This window comes from Pimephales promelas, chromosome 23 (assembly GCF_988280905.1).
Source record: "Pimephales promelas chromosome 23, fPimPro1.hap1.1, whole genome shotgun sequence".
NCBI lineage: Eukaryota > Metazoa > Chordata > Actinopteri > Cypriniformes > Leuciscidae > Pimephales > Pimephales promelas.
The window spans coordinates 5,264,414-5,282,194 of NC_142791.1; the positions used below are offsets into that span (position 1 = coordinate 5,264,414).

Sequence of the window (17,781 nt, forward strand, 5' to 3'; positions counted from 1 at the left end):
TAGCAAAGCTTCAATACATCCAAACTGCAAGTCATCAAATTCCTGTAAATTCCTCCTGTGCAAATTAGTTTAAACACTGTTGGCTGATTATCCTAGAAGTATATGAAACAACCCCCTCACAGAAAGTTCAAAATTAACTGCTTTGCAAATCACTGTACCTGCTGGCAGCTGTGGAGTCTTTGACCTTTTTCCCCTCTAATGAAGCCAAATGCTGCTCGAGGGCGTCCAAAAGGCTACTAGGGGCCTGGAGGAATGGAAACATTGTATTATCTTACAGGCCAGGACACAATCACAGTCCACAGAACAAATATGCACACACAACACACAGTGTTGATCATTCAATTGGGGGCACGTTCAACAACATGAAATCTTGACAAATTAAACAACGCATCTAAAATGATCACGTCCTGAAAAGACCTAACTATGAATACTAGATTTTGAAAGTTTTTCATGTTGCACTTCATGGTAATGATGTTACAATTCGATGCGTCACATTTTGGAGAAAAAGTTTAAAGCGGTAATGACATTTTTTTTTAGGTTATAGCACACAAAAATACAAATATATAATATAGATGCCGTCATATCCAATACAGTGGGCCGCTTTCTCTTTTAGAAAACGTTTCTTTGCAAACTCTTTATTACATTGCTTCATTTACAAAACATTCTGATGTCAAATGCTCCAAAGAAACATAAGCCTCAGATCCAAAGTGCTCTTATACGTCAAAATATCAAGGAAAATTAATAAAATAAGAAAAAAATAACACAAAGCTACTCACAGATTAAGATTTTAAAATGAATCATATTTGTTTCTAATCACTTTTCATTCCATTATACCTAAATAGAACATTTATTATTGAACAAATGTTTTCTAAAATGTTTGGCATGGTGGTAATGACGAAATATTGGGTACAGTTTAGCTATATTATCAATATTACAAAAATTATTAATTGTTCACAAATACTGAATGAACTGAAAGCCAGTCCATTATAATTATTTATTTATATTATAAAAAATATAATTTTATCATTTTCTTTACAGACACAAAAAACATACAACAAATATGAATGTCCCCCTAATTGGAGAATCACTACTGAACAAAAACAAAGATAGCATGCAAAGGAACAAACCAAAGGCTTCGAAACAGAGAGAAGAGAGTGAGATGCAGGTACTTACACAAACTGTAAACTGAAAACGAAAGATAAGGAAAGATACAGAATATAAAGGTGGTCGTTTAACAAAGGTGTTTTCAGAGTATTTCAGAAACTGCAAAATAGTGAAGTAGAATAAAAATAAACCCAAAGAGCTTGCAATCGTTAATGTTTTTTTCTTTTTACGTAAATTATTTTCCTTTTTTTTTAATCTGACTGCAATATATATATATAAATCCTCCAATGAAAAACTAATATGAACTCTAATAGGAACCTGTCCCACTTAATATTAATGATTATGCCCTGCTGCAATCTTACTAAATGAGTAACATTCTTTATAATACAGTCTCCTCGACACACAAACATGTAAAAACATAGTTGTTGAAAAGAAACAGAAAACAAAAGAAATCAAACCTAAACCTAGACCTGACTGTCTCAACCCTGTAAGCTGTGTACAGTATCACACCTTTATGTGCTGTATGAATCAAGCATTAAGGACAGTTAGAATAGTTTCCCCCACAGTGTCATGCAGAGATGTCCGCATGCACCAGCGGTTTGCAGCAGCACTGCACAAGCAAATTAGCTGCAGTTCTAGAACTCTCAGATGACTTTTCCATGTACAACTCATGTTAAGTATTAAGATTTCTAGGTAACTGCAGGTTAGAGAGTTCTACAACCCGCACTCGTGTGAATCCAATGAAGCCGTGCTAAGTTTAGCTGTGGAGCTCAAGCAGGAAGAAGAGTGACAGATAAGTAGCCGATCGGCAGAAAGGGAAGACAGTCAGTCAGTGTACGTTTTTTCCTCAAAACCAAGGCCAATATATGCGTCCTCACCTGTGACAGGTCTGGTATGTCCCCTCGATCGATTCCCACTTGCTGTAATGAGCAGGAAAGTTTTTTTTTTTAATGTGCGCACTACGCATATTGGCTCATTATTTATATTTATACACATACGCTGGCTTACACCATCTTACCTCTGCCACTTTGAGAAACTCTGAGATTCTCGTCATTCGAGTGAGGAATTTCTTATAGATGTCCAGGCCTTCTTTACACTGGGCTTTCTTCATGTCAAAGTACTTCTCTGCAGATGGGAAAAGGTATGAAGTCAGTGTGGTGAGCAGGACGAGGGTCGTGGGAACGCGACACGAGGCCAGTGGTGTGATTGATGATGAGCAGACCTGCACGATGCACCGCTCTCGTATCCCTCACAGAGGAGTGGAAGCATAAAGGAGGAGCGACGACAGTGAAGGTTGAGAGAGGATAGGCCAGGACTTGTGTTGTGTTCGTTTTATATGCGGCAGTCATCTGTCGTCATTTAATTTCATTTTGTATTTGTTTATTTTATTAATAAATTGTGTGTTAAATGTAGGGCTGCAACAACTAATCGATAAAATCGATTATAATCGATTATGAAAATCGTTGTCAACGAGTGTCATTATCGATAAGTTGGTCCGCTTACGCCACAGTAATTGTTTATTAGTGATTGGTTGAAACAGGCCAATGAGGCACACACACACGCAAGGTCTCTCTCCTCGCCGCTATGTTATGCGTGCGCTACACGGACGGTTTGGAGCACAGTCTCTTCTGTTGATTCTGTGAGTTATAACAAATTTGCAGGCATCAGGGAGCTGCTATCAATATGCGGGTGACTCCCGGAACTTACGGGAAATTTGGGATGTCTGCATTGTCTCGAGCATCAGGTTAAGTTTTAATTGTTTTTCAAATGTGATCTAGTACAGCTCTTGATATTTATTTTATCAATTTATCCTTATAATTCAATTAACTTTAAACAAAAATGAAATGAACTATATATTTGAAATGTTTTTAGTTTATATCGTCACATCTGAACAACATGCCTGTGTAAATTTGTATTAAAACATATGTTAGATATAATTTTTTTTACATTAATCATGGTTGTCAACTTGCCATCAGCAATTATCATTAAAAACAATGCAAATATTGATATTAGTGATTTCGCACCGGTCTCACATCTCTCACGTCCTCGTCCTGCTCGCCACAACCCGGATTTAGGGTTTTATTTAGTTATAATAAACAAAAATCAAGTGGAATTTATCCGATTAATCAAAATAATCGTTAGTTGCAACCCTAGTTGAATGTACGCCAGTTCCCACCTCTTTCCCACAAAGTCAAATTTTTTGATAGTTTTCCATTTCCCACCACATTATCAGGGGGCTTGCTTGCTTCACTCTGTGACTTCACTAGACCGAGTTATGCTTGGCATCTGTCATCATCACAACATGACCCGAAGCAGCTCTCACTAGTGTGTCAGTCTCTCACAGAAACTCTCTTCCAACATGTAACCACTGAACGAAGCCAACAAATGCCGAAGCCACTGTATAGAGCCACCCAACACAAACACTCTAAGTAGGGCTGCTATTTTTTAAACACTGCAGTAGCGATTTGAACTGCAGTATGATAATCTCATATTGCTGCCTCTTAGATACCATACATACAAAATAATAAAAAAGCAGGCCACGCAAACACTTAACTAGAAAGTTATGTCTTTTGGCTCTGAATTAATAGAAACTGAACAAAACCGCTTTTGCAGACACAACCGTACAAAAATCTTTTTGCATTCACATTGTTGCTGAATTTGAAAATGGACTCGGATCTCTTTTTGCTGCACTTTAGTTGACTCGGTCCACAGTTTCTGTTCGGAACCCATTTACCTGAAATATACCTGTAATTGTCTAATGAATAAAATAAATTATTTGTTAATCGTCAATTTTTTTTATTATTAATATTCTTAAGTTACAATGATTGCTTTTTTCATTTCAGTCATATCTCATTTTATTTACTTGTGCAATCCTAATTCAATGTTTCGTTATTAAATTCTGGGTTCTCAACATCAAATGATCCGAGTTTCAATTCCAATCTCACTCTATAGCTAATCATCGCTTCAAGCTGAAATTTGCTCAGTTTTACTGCACTAAACAGTAATGTTGATCTTACTTGGCTCAAAACATTAATTCTGAGACTAACGATATGTACATGAAGGGTTTGTTTAATGAGCTAAAACTCCAAGGCGATAAACAAGCCGTCATAAAACTGAGTGACGTGTCGGGTCAGAGTCCTATGCAGCTGTTGATGAGTGGGTTGATACTGTGAGTTTAAAGGTCTCTGAAACAGGAACCAACAGCAGAGATAACCGCTAAAAGCCAATATGTAGGGCAGCCCACAGTGAGTTTTGAAAGCTCAAGTAGGATAACAGCTCACCAAGCAGGTTGATGATCCCTTCATTATAGGCCGCAAACAGACGGATGGCGTCTTTAAACAGAAGCATGAACGCGGCGTTAATGACCCCGTTTGTGAGCTCATTGGCATTTACCTGCAGACACAAAACAAGCCAAACTCAATTTGATTTGGGACGGTTATTCTGCAAGATAATTCTACAAAAACAAGTGGAAAAGACCACTGACTAAAGGTCAAGCTGTTTGCGGACATGTAGCAAAGCCTAGCTGTTGTCATCATAAACTCACGTTGAAGTCGAGGAGCGCATCCATCTGGTTTTGGATAATGGGCATGGTCTTTAGGAGCTTCTCTGTGTTCATAGTTCTCATTACACCGTCAGCCCTTTAACAAAAACGACAAGCACACAAATCAGTAGAGTTCTCATTTTGGGGTAAACTTTCCCTTCAATAATTAGAAAATAGACTTACCCTCGTTTTACTTTTGTGAAGTCAAAGGCCACTTGTCTGTATGAGACTGCCTTTTCGTTCAGGTAGCGGCTGTACCTCCGGATGAAGGTGGACATGTCATATCCTGCACGAAGAACAGAACATGTTGTCTCGAGTTCACAGCGACCCTCGGGTAGTTGAACTTAGTCATACAGCAAACTATATTCTTGCGTTCTGATTCTATATATTTAAAAATGCGAGTCTTTGATGTTTTAGTTGAATCCTCAGCACAATATTTCAGGATGATTGTGACTCATTTTTATTGCTAAGAGGAAAAAAATACTTTCCTGTTTGCACAGGGTTAGTATAATGCATGACACAGCCTAGAACCCGTAAGCTTTATCAGACTCTACTAAGTATGACAGGTCATTGTGATGTGTACTAGTCTGTGCCGCTAGTCATAAGCTCAAACACAAGCCAAAAGATACAACACATAATGTTATTACAAATACAGCTTCTACAAAAATTATGCAAATGAGAACAAGGCAACAGAAATATTTCGTTCATCTTCAGAACACACATTAAGATGTTTTTTGATGAAATCTGAGAGCTGGCTGACTCCTTCACAGGCTACTAGGTAATTTCTATAATCTGAAGACCCAGAAACGTTAGTTAAGATGAATAGTCCAAGTGACTACAGTGGCTCAACATCAAGTTTATCAAAAAAACTAAAATAAAGACTTTATTCAACTATTAAATGTGTAGTTCACTTTTCAAAAAACTTTTGCTGATAATTTACTCACTCCCATGTCATCCAAGATGTCCATGTCTTTCTTTCTTTTTTCAGTCATTGCGCGTTCTTGACTCTCCTATTCGAACTCGTTCATCAAAATGAACGAATCTTTCCGAGTCAATTCATTCGTTTTGTTCGTTGAATGAACCAAATGACTCGGAAAAAGATCCGTTCATTTTGATGAACGAGTTCGAACAGGAGAGTCACGAACGTGCATCACAGAACAGAGCAAGGCGAGCATTTGAGCTTATAAAACTTAACTTTGTTATTTATTTTTTAAATGAGCGATCGTTTCGCTTGATATGACCCTTACTCATCGTCTGGAAAGTTTGCAGTTTGCACTGAAAGTGTCTTTTGGACCTTGAACCGTTTGGCTCCCACTGAAGTGCATTATATGAAGAAAAATGATGGAATGTTTTCAATAAAAACCTTCATTTCTTTTCGACTGAAGAAAGAATGACATGGACATCTTGGATGACATGGGGGTGAGTAAATTATCAGCAAACGTTTTTTCAAAAGTGAACTACTCCTTTAATTTAAATGGGAGTTCAAGAGAGGTAAATAAAACCACTAGAGCTTTATTTAAGTTGAAAGTCGGCCATGTTGCTGAGCAGGTCCCAAAACGAGTTCAGGGAGAGAGGAGCAGATAGAAAGACAGAAAGAGCGAGAAATAGGACTAACCATGACTGACCATGACTAACACTAAAATGATAGAACTGTGAAAAGGCAGCCCGTGTTCTGTCAGCTCCTCAATTATTCATCATTTCTGCATTTGTCATAGGTTTGGTTGCTCATGAAAATAGATAACGCAGCTGCAATGTGTTTGGAAAAACAGAATGAGTAATGAGGTGTCGGGCTGAAAGCACCTACCTTGTAACCCGCTTTTGTCCAAAAAATTACTGAGGTTGAATAATGTGTTCCTGGAGGCCAGATATTGTACAAATCTCTGTCAACATGAACAACAAAGTCATGTTACAATTTATTCTGAAGTTAGTCACTATACAAATAAATAGTATTGTCGAAGGCACAAAGGTAAAAATGATTGACACTGGCACATGTGCTGTTTAAATGCTTTAGCTAAAGCCCTAAAACAAAACTATCATCTAACAGTAACACTGATGAAAATACCAAGAGTTAAAGAATTAGTTCACCCAAAAATTAAAAAATTCAGTTATTAATTACTCATGTCATTTCAAACTTGACTTACTTTCTTCTATGAACACAAAGGGTGAATCCTGACCCCTTTTTCAATGTTGACTAAGGTTGAAAAGCATCAAAAATGACACGCAAGCATTGTCATGTTTGAGACTAAAAGCCCCAGTTCTAATTCACTATGTTCTAGAAGCATTCTCAAACTAAAATAATAAAGTAATTACAGTAAAAAAATAGAAAAAATAATAAATAAATAAAATAAAACAAACTGTATGAGTTTGGAATCACAAGACAGATTTAAAATTTTTGGGTGAGCTATTCGGGGGTTCATCGGGTTAATTCAGGCTAAAAGTTGTGAGTGTGTACAAAAGTGTGTGTGTGTGTGTGTGTGGGAGGGTGTCTGACCTCATTGCCATAGACCATAATGTGGTGTGTGGAGATAAGAGATTTAAACACGACCACCCAGCTGGTGTTGGTGGTGCGCTCGAACAGCGTGTCAGCCAGCTGAGGGATGTTCACATTCATCTCATTGGTGCACTGGATCAGATCTGGTGAGAGAGAGTTGAAGGAGGTCAATGTGTTAATAATTCAAACTGTCACAGCGTTTATATCGTGCCCTAAATAGCTCAAACCGTTTTGGCTTGTTAACATTTGTTAGAACCCTTCCATTCCAGATTTCTTCAAATGGCATAGTATACACACCGTGTCCAAACTAGTGGTGAACTGATGGGTTATGCAACGACAGATGATGATACTGACATAAAGAGAACATGCTGGTTGACGGACACTTTGATTCAATACTTTTTTAAAGGAATTATTACTTTTATTCAGCAAGGATGCATTAAATTGACCAAATGCGACAGCAAAAGACATTTAAAATGTTACAAAAGAGAAACAATAAAATTCTTACGGTCTACTCAAATGTAAAAAAAAAAATAATAATAAATTTATCATGTTTCCACAAAAATACGAAGCAGCACATGTTCTCGACAATGATATTAATAAAAGAAAGTGTTTCTTGAGCAGCACATTAGCATATAATTATTTCTGATGGATCATGTGACACTGAAGACTGGAGTAATGATGCTGAAAATTCAGCTTTGAGGTCACAGGAATAAATTACTTTTTTGTTATTTTAAATTGTAATAATATCCACTATATTACTATTTACACTGCATTTTTGATTAAATAAATCTTACTTAGATTTATTACTGAATTCACAAAAAAAAAATATTCAGAAGTTATCACTTGCAAATTGTGACAAAGCTTGTGTCAAAAATCCCATTGCATATATTATTGCAAGTAAAACAAAATTCAATAAAAATTCTCATTGGCTGTGCAGTTTCTCGCCAATGTGAATCTCATCAACAAAAGTATATTTATGTATTATTTATGTTGACAAATTATTAGTCTGTCATTATAATAGTTCCACTAGTATTACCACTAGTGGTAGTATTACAAGAAAATGAATCACTATAGCATGACAAAATATTGACTCAAATACAAGACCATTTGTGTAAAAAAAAAAAAAAAAAAAAAAAAATGCATGAAACTTCTGTGTCCTGTTGTTAACCTTTAAACTCACTGCCACAGTTTCCAATTTAGTGACATTATATAAAAAAGGTCGGCTAACCTAGTGAAAAAGCCGCTGTTTCCAGGGAACCATCTGACTCTGTGAACTTGTGTGATGCTAAGGTGCCGCTGCTCAGTGCGTTAGCATTCAGAGCTGACATGGTGAGAGTGAGACACACGCATTGATATCCTGTGCATTATTAGCTCTTTGGCTGGGCTCCACAGCCATCTGCGCTCCGAGAGCAAGAGCGGGATCCCTCAAGGCTTTCTCTTCGCCACAGACACTGTGAGACTCATTCAGGGCTGCAGCTTATCATGCCATTCATGAAACCTCCCACAGACGGCAAAGGAGGACAAATGCAGCCTCTCTCCACTGGGAATTAGATCGGAACGGGTATAGATCATCTTAAAGGAGTAGTTCACTTTTAAAATAATTTTTGCTGATAATTTACTCACCCCCATGTCATCCAAGATGTCCATGTCATTCTTTCTTCAGTCGAAAAGAAATTAAGGTTTTTGATGAAAACGCTCCAGCATTTTTCTACATATAATGGACTTTACTGGTAAACAAACGGTTCAAGGTCCAAATGAGAGTTTCAGTGCAAACTGCAAACTGTTCAAAGGGCTTTAAACGATTCCAGACAATGAATAAGGGTCTTATCAAGCGAAACGATCGCTCATTTAAAAAAAAAAAAAAAGTTTTATAAGCTCAAATGGTCGCCTTGCTCTGTTCTGTGATGTGTGTTCGTGACTCTCCTGTTCGAACTCGCTCATCAAAATGAAGAAATCTTTTTCCGAGTCAATTTGTTCATTTCGTTCGTTGAATGAACCAAATCACACGAAAAAGATTTGTTCATTTTGATAAACAAGTTTGTTTCGCTTGAATCGTCTGGAATTGTTTAAAGCCGTTGTAACAATTTGCAGTTTGCACTGAAACTGTCTTTTGGACCTTGAACTGTTTGGTTACCAGTAAAGTGCATTATATGGAGAAAAATCCTGGAATGTTTTCATCAAAATCATTAATTTCTTATGGTCTTTTTTTACTGAAGAAAGAAAGACATGGACATCTTGGATGACATGGGGGTGAGTAAATTATCAGCAAAAGTTTTTTTAAAAGTGAACTTAATGTTTTCTGGAATCAAATGAAAGAGAAAACCATGGAAGCTGGTTTTGCCACAGAATAAAAAAAAACAAAAAACAAACATAACTGCAACTTTATATTTCACAACTCATTTATTTCCCATTACAACTGTGGGTTTATTTTTCACAATTCTGACTTTTGTCCTCAAAATCACGAGTTTATAATTATGACTCTCAATATTCTGACTTTTTTCCCCTTCCCAGTTACGACGAGTTTAGATATGAACTCGGAACTGTGATATACAAACTCACAATCGTACGGAAAAGGTTTGAATTTTGAGATACTTAGCTTTTTTATTTCTTTTCGAGCACAAGCTTTCATAGAAACCACTTCTAGACATACTTAAATGAAAAGGCCACTTCCACCCCTCTCTACAACCCATTTCAAAGACAAAAAAGTAATTACACTCTGCCCAACAAATTGCCAAGCCGATATTAGTGCATACGCAGCCTTTTGAAGTGGGATTGTAAAAATATGCTGCAGTGCACAGTGAGCATGGGTGGTCAACAGAATGCCCACTCTTTTACAGATAACATCCACCATTTAAACCTGCACAAAGGCTTGGCCACGTGACAACAAAAGACTTTTCAGAGCCAACACAAAACGCCTGTGTGGAGCATGACGCCGCTGAAAGTTTACACGTCCACGAGGCTCAAGTGAACGATCAAAGCCAGAAGACGACTTGGACTTGATGTGTGATGGTGTTATCGCTCTACGACAGGGTAACCAAACACTGTTGGGTTTACCCTACACTCCCCGATGCCAACAAGCACATTTGACAGGAGAAATGAGAGATCTGAAGGACTCATTTCCAATCTAGACCAACCCAGTCTGTATCTCTATCTCTCTGCAGTGGAGAGACATGATGGATGGCCTAGAGGGTTGCATGTGTATCCAACCATGTGATGGTCATGTGATGAGTAAAAAAAAAACAGTCATGTGACCTGCTCTGCCTAAACATTAAAGCATCTGACATTTTCCTTGATTCTCAGCCTACTTGAAAGCAAAAAAAAGATGAATTCCCAAACTTCTTGTCTAATAAAATATCCACCCTATTCTGACATCGTGCTCATAATCTGAAATGCCTCCAGGGTAAATAATGCAATATTCAAAGTAGTCGCACTTCAAAATGTGCACTGACAGTGTTCTCTCAGTGTCAACACTGACTTTATTTGCATCCATAAAATACGTTGAAGGAAAAGGTTGATATTAAAGGGATAGTTCACTTAAAAAAATGTAAATTGTCATTTCCTCAACCTCATGTCAACCCAAAACAAATGTTTTACTTGAACTCTGAAGAACTTGGAATATAGAGCACAAATGGTATACATTTAAGACGCTTTTGCATCTTTTTTTTTTTTTAATTCTGAAAGCTCTAGTCTCTACAGAAGACAGAAAGTCAAAATGGTTTTGAAACAACATAAGGGTGAATAAATGATGGCAATATTCATGTTCTATTCCTTTAAAATGTATCGTTAGCTTCAAAACTTAAGAACATGTCACTGCTAATGTATAACCTAATGGAGAAAGTATTTATTTTAGACCTGACCCACCCTGATTAAGGTTGTATAATGCAAAACTACAGCAATAAATACCCATTTCCTTATTGTAACAATGTATTTGCATTTGAGTCAATGACAAGACACACTCATTGTCTTGTCATTGAATCAAATTTCATTTATTCCTGTATGGCTAAACTTCAACATTTGTCAGTGTTATATGAGCCTTCAGAAATCATTGTAATATGTTGATTTGGTGCTCAAGAAACAATTTTATTATCAAAATGATTAATTTAATTAATTAAAAACAAACTTTTGGATGGTAGTGTAAATATTTGGCTAAATAAAAAAAAAAAAAAAATTTAAAATAAGTCATCACAGTTTAACCACTATGCAGGAAGTATTTTTGTTGTCATGCATTTAAAAAAATAAAAAAATAAAAATAATCAAGGTTAGTTAATTACATAAAATGATATAATCATATTTTAGTGAAAATCCAATTTTACATTTAAAAAAAAAAAAAAGAATCGGATGTGTATCATTATTGGATCCGTGCATTCACTCTTAAAGAGACAGCAGCCTATAAATACCTACTGCGTCTGTCAATGTAAATCATACAACAGAACAGAGCTTTAACAAGGATTAATATAAACGTATACAGTGAACATTAGTGTTTAGGCCCAAAATATTACATCTATGTATTTGAATACTACAATTCTGTAATTGAATACTACAATTAAACCTTACTTTATTTGTAACTTTGTTATTTATCTATGCTTGTAATTAGTGTATTGCCTTTAATAATGTTTGAACTTCAATGGTTAGGCAAATAGTTTTGCTGTGGTGGTATCAAAGCCTATTAAAGTGTACTTTAGTCATTTTAATAAATGGAAGGCAAAGTTACATTTGCCCCCAATTTGTTTTTTTCTTGCTGATCGGATAAATGATCCGATCCATGACTCAAAAACGTAATATGATACGGACCTTTACTTTTGAGATTAGTTGAACGACTAACAATTACACTTCAAGAACTTTCCGCTTGAAAAATTTTTAAAATAGATTTTGTAAAGACGTAGCCTATCCTTATTTGTCATTGACCCATTTGCATTTCATAATGCATCAAGATCAGTAGAGCGTGACTAACGTTAATAATTAACAAGGAGAACTGTTGATTGTCAAGGGACATTGATCTCAATGTTAGTGATGATGGGCTGGGCAGCAACATACTGTTATATTAATGCATTATGCCTGACTGACGAAAAAAAAAATCATGTTTCTTTTTTTCTGTTTACAAAGCTAAACAGATGGATGATGTTTGTGGAGTCCTAATGGCATCCATACAGAATAATGGTCTCTAGTCTGAAAAAAACATTTCTTTTTAGAAAAGGACAGGAGAACAGTTGACTCAGCAACAGGATGCTGCAAACTTCCTACAGTTCATAGAAGGGAAACCGATTCAACATGAATCCTTTAAAACGGTCAGTCATAAAACAGACTGATGATGGAGCTATTTAAACTCTCTGACCCTTATAGTGGACAAACGCCAGGAGGCTACAAGACACACAGACCGAGAAACAGACAAAAAACAGGTAGAAACAATCAGTGATGGAGAATATAGTGAGGCCGACATGGGTATATTTCTCCACTGGGCTCTGTTCCACTTCAGGCAGACCCATTTGTGAGGGCAGAGGACAGGAAACCATTAAGTGAATGATTGCTCCCCTGATTCAAAGGCTTTAACTCGCAGACAGATAGAAGACAGCATCCTGCTCTGCATCACATAAACGCGATCCACAAACGGGCCAAATATACCTGCAGACTAACCTGGACGGAAAGGGAAAGACCAATAACACGGGTGAAAGACTTGATCAAGAAGAACTATTAAGAGTTATCAGGTAATATCAGATTAGATACAATAACCTGTGCCTGTGATTCACCAAATAGTATGTAAAAGTCAAAATCCCTCCGGCAAGCTTTCTTAAATTTAACGTCATAAAGAGTCTTCAATAGATGAAATGGTAAAACAAACGTCTTGATCATTTTAAGATCTCCTATATTTCGGGGATGAATAAATCGTGATACAGCCCAATGTGATTATTAAACGTCAAAAGGCAATGATTTAAAAAAATAATAATAATAATAATATAAAATAATCGAGCGTTGCAATATCAAAAGGCTGTGCTGTTGGGCATTCAGGCTCACGCAACAGCGTTTCAGACTGCGTCAAAGTGGTTCGCAATAAGTGAATAGAGCACATTTATGCCAAGCGATTGCTGAAATCGAGTTGATAAATTTGTCTACTCTATAATCTTTATTGTAATATGTTTTAGATGGATGTAAGAATTCATATATTATCTCCCTCATCTTAATTGAAGGATCAGTCCACAAAAGTATCGACATTTCAAAATAAGAGTCCATGTTTTTTTTTTTCTTGTGGCCATTATTGGTATTTTGGTTACACAATAAACCGTATTTAATTAGAGTTAATAATTTATAGTAAGCTATTGTAGTTTCTGGTTGTGATGTTCCCCCAGAGGAATATATATATATATATAAATGTTTAAAAATAAATAAATAAATAAAGAGAGAGAGAGAGATTAATTAATTGCTGTGAGTAAACTTTTCAAAAAGCATTATAACCACCAGACAATATTGCTTTCCATGCAGACCATGTGGTAAACATCCGTTCAGCGCCAGTAAAAGCAAAGAAAAATGCCACATGTACAGAGCTCACTGGCTAGAGGAAGAAGAAGAACATATCTGGGCTAGAATACAGGCTTGACTTCACTGTGTTGTAGAATCCAGACCGTGCCAAGTAGAGAGAGAGAGAGAGAGAGAGAGAGAGAGAGTGCCAAGGAAGTAGAGAGAGAGAGAGAGAGAGAGAGAGAGAGAGAGAGAGAGAGAGAGAGAGAGGATCAACAGGGAGAATGAAGGAGACAGCTGCACAGAAATCAGGAAAACACACCACACATAAACATGGATGTGCCAGGAAAACAAAGAAATCAACTGCTGTGAACAAAATGTCAAACAAGCAAATGTTTCTTTTTTCTGTTTTTTAATATGACAATAAACAGAAAATCTAAAATCACTCGTACTACTTCCCCACTGAACTTTTCCCATATATAGATAGACAGTGACAAATAAAGTAGCATGTTGACTAGACTTGAAAAGTTTTGATCCAGCTCTTGATGGAACTCACTACACTCTCCTATCTGCAGACATCTCGTCTAATCAGCTCCCGACATTTTTCTGATTTACGGAACAACTTCCTGTTGGCTGTTTAGATTTTGAATAGTTGGCGGCCTACAAGAATGCAGGAAGTATCTCGCACTGGTCCACTAGGTTCATCCAGGACAAGACACTTTGCAGTCTGGAGTTTGGGAGGCGTGTGGGAGCAGGAATGGTGCTGATCAACTCTCAGTTCTAACTCGGTGCAAAAATAATAATTATTCTGTCAATGTTATTATGAAATTAAAACAATAAGGCCCGGTTTCACAGACAGGGCTTAGAGTAAGCCAGGATTAGGCCTTAGTACAATTAGAGGATTTAGGTAGCTTTTATAAACGTTCCTTAGGACAAAACTTATCCTGGAACTGTTTTGTGTTGCTTGGTGAGCGCGAGTCGCGACCCAACAGAACGATCCGTTATGCCCTAAATATCGGTCATCATCACACAAAAAGCGGTAAGGAGGGCGTCGTAACCTTTCCATCTCTGCTGTATTTGGGTTGGTGTGACTAGTTACATAATATCTGATCACTTAAAACTGGTGAGGTAAAGAGGCACTTTGCTAATGGCACACTGGGTCAATAATTTAGGAAATGGAACGCTAAGAAAGCCAACCACAAATGCTTTAGGGCTCAGCTAGGAGGTTCAAACAGTGACTCTAAAAGCTGTACTGGTCTCCATTCACACACAGCAGGGCAGCGAGTCAGCACTCTTTCAAACCAACTGTCATTTGAAGCCTTTCTGGTCACATGCTACATTTCTACACAGGTACACACACACACTCACTCACTCACATGACTGACTTACAGTGGATGTCTGCCAGAGAGATCGGACACCGTAAAACAGGTCCAAGGAGGGGTCACTGTGTTGAACTTGGAACAGATGACATTTTATGGGTGTTGTAACCACGCTGATGGGATGAGAACGCTACATAAGCTTTCCCGCCCTAAAACCTGGTAGACGCAGAGACTTCAACCTCAAAATTGGGCTTAAGGGTGTATTCGAAAATATGGAGACTAAACCGTAGAACACCAATCAAGATGAGAGCACTTTAATCTACGATTACAACATAACTGATCCGATTTCCGCTGGCTATAGACGGTTCATCAGACAAGATGCATTTCACATCCTGAAAAACTTCAGCAGTATCCAGGTGGACAAAATAATATCATTTTTGCTTTGACTACATTCTGGACCAGCAATCAAGTACACTACACTGCGTGATAAACACTATATAATCTCAAACATTCTTATATGAAGAGCTTTGCTGTTGTAAGAAATAAAGCTATCTGATGAAAACACAACGAGTTAATTCAATTCAAGCACAAAGTTTGCTAGGAGTGGCTGTGTATTTTAAATCTGTAAAGATAAGCGAGTGTGTGTGTGGCAATTTTTGGTCTCAGGCAGATTCTAGGAAGCGTCTATCATATTGCAGAACTGACTGATATGAATGAGCACCCAGAATAAGCCTCGATCCCACAGAACTTGCTTACACAGCACTGGGGCACGGAAGGCCAGCCAACATGACTTACACAAGTCATGGCTTCCAGAAGTGGAAGGTCTGCGGTTGATGGTGTGTGTACTGTCTGTGTATGTGTGTGTGATGATCACCTTTAAATAAATTCAACAACTGCCCATCCAATCTCTCATGCTGAATCCACCAGTTTACACACTAAACCATCAGCACAAGGAAGTTTGCACACTATTTATATCCATGGGCCATTTTTTAGAATCAGTCAACTTTCCATCCACTGTAAAGACCAAATAAAAAATATATGCATTCAAACACAACATAGCAGTTGCAGAAAAAAATAGGCAATATAAAAATCGAAATACTTTCTAGTCAAAAAAAGAGGTTCATTTGTAAATAGATGCATTACAACATAGTGTCATGCTGGTTTAAAATTAAATAACTGTTAAAGGCATATTTCACCAAATTAAAATTAGCCTATTTCATCATTTACTCATCCTCATGTCATTCCAAAACCAGAAGACTTTCATTCATCACACATAAATATATTTTAAATAAAAATCAGAGATGTCCCTCTACTGAACTTTGATGCTTCCAAATTTTGATGCTTCATAAAAATTGTATAAAAAAAAGTGAATAAATTGAGTTTTAATGCTTTATATGACAGATTAAATTACATTTTTTTGAATACATTTTTATACATAATTATGTTATGTATTAACAAATGAGGTTTGTTCTGGATGAATTTCTCAAGTTACATTAAAAATACCTTGAGGAAAAAAAATTTGTAATTGATGACAATTTTCATTTTAGGGAGCACTATCGCTTTAAAATGTGAAGCATGCAAAATTGTATTATGGGCGAGAGGGACCAACTGATTGCCCAGCCATTAGCAGATGGAGGGGGTGTTAGTATTTTCAAATTGCTAGCAGAGAAGAAATTACACACTTGAACCAATGTGAACCAGCATCACATTTAAAGCTTCAGCAGTATAGTGAGCGCTCTGTATTTGCTTTAGGCTAAATGCAACTGAACACACTGACTAATGCTGGTGGACATTATGGAACAGAAGCCGACGTCCACATATGGACATATGTACTGTTTAAGGCACAGCAATAACAAAAACAAGTTAGTCTTAATTTGGTAAACTCAAACTTTCTGATAAGCCGAAAATTAAACTTACATTCTGATATTTTTTAATTAAAAGAGTAGTTCGCTTTAAAAAAAACTTTTGCTGATAATTTACTCACCCCCATGTCATCCAAGATGTCCAAGTCTTTCTTTCTTCAGTCGAAAAGAAATTAAGGTTTTTGATGAAAACATTCAAGGATTGTTCTCCAACGAATCTTTTTCCGAGTCAATTCGTTCATTTCGTCTGTTGACTGAACCAAATGACACGAAAAAAGATTCATTCATTTTGATGAACGAGTTCGAACAGGAGAGTCACGAACGCGCATCACAGAACAGAGCAAGGTGACCATTTGAGCTTATAAAACTTAAACTTAGTTTGTTGTTTTTAAATGAGCAATCGTTTCGCTTGATAAGACCCTTATTCATCGTCTGGAATCAATTAAAGCCCGTTGAAACGTTTGTAGTTTGCACTGAAAATGTCTTTTGGACCTTACCAGTAAAGTCCATTATATGGAGAAAAATCCTTGAATGTTTTCATCAAAAACCTTCATTTCTTTTCGACTGAAGAAAGAAAGACATGGACATCTTGGATGACATGGGGGTGAGTAAATTATCAGCAAAAGTTGTTTTTAAAGTGAACTACTCCTTTAAATCAACATCTCTTTATTTGTATATTAGATTAGAGTGAAAGTACAAAGACATTTTTGTGACTAAATGAAACATAAATTATTTTTTACAACGTTGTTTTTACCTAAAATGTTTTCCTAAACTAAAACACGAAGAAACAATTGGAGGACATTTTTTCAGCCAGCTGGTCATTTTGGGAATAAGGGTAGTTGAAGAGGAATGTTCTCCCTACCCCGGAAACCCGGCCCAAATCAAAGAGGCTGTGGGACGGAGCCGGAGCCGGAGTCGGAGCCATATCTAATGTTCAATCAAACAGAAGGAGAGTGAAACAAACTGCTATTTCTGTCCCAAAGGAAACTCCAGGCACAGAACACACTGCAGTCC

At 36.9% G+C, this 17,781-nt stretch overlaps 1 protein-coding gene across 17 annotated transcripts in view; it reads right to left on the reverse strand.

Moving 5' to 3' along the window:
* The window catches only part of picalma (phosphatidylinositol binding clathrin assembly protein a), a 39,275-nt gene that overhangs the window by 18,701 nt on the left and 2,793 nt on the right, over positions 1-17,781 (reverse strand). For all 17 annotated transcript variants that reach the window (XM_089126409.1, XM_089126410.1, XM_089126413.1 and 14 more), the window contains exons 3-10: positions 7,137-7,279; positions 6,450-6,525; positions 4,829-4,931; positions 4,649-4,742; positions 4,386-4,497; positions 2,123-2,229; positions 1,983-2,024; positions 159-244 (exon numbers count right to left, since the gene is read on the reverse strand). In XM_089126409.1, coding sequence (XP_088982535.1) covers positions 159-244; positions 1,983-2,024; positions 2,123-2,229; positions 4,386-4,497; positions 4,649-4,742; positions 4,829-4,931; positions 6,450-6,525; positions 7,137-7,279 — 763 coding nt within the window. The remainder of the gene's footprint in view (positions 1-158; positions 245-1,982; positions 2,025-2,122; positions 2,230-4,385; positions 4,498-4,648; positions 4,743-4,828; positions 4,932-6,449; positions 6,526-7,136; positions 7,280-17,781) is intronic.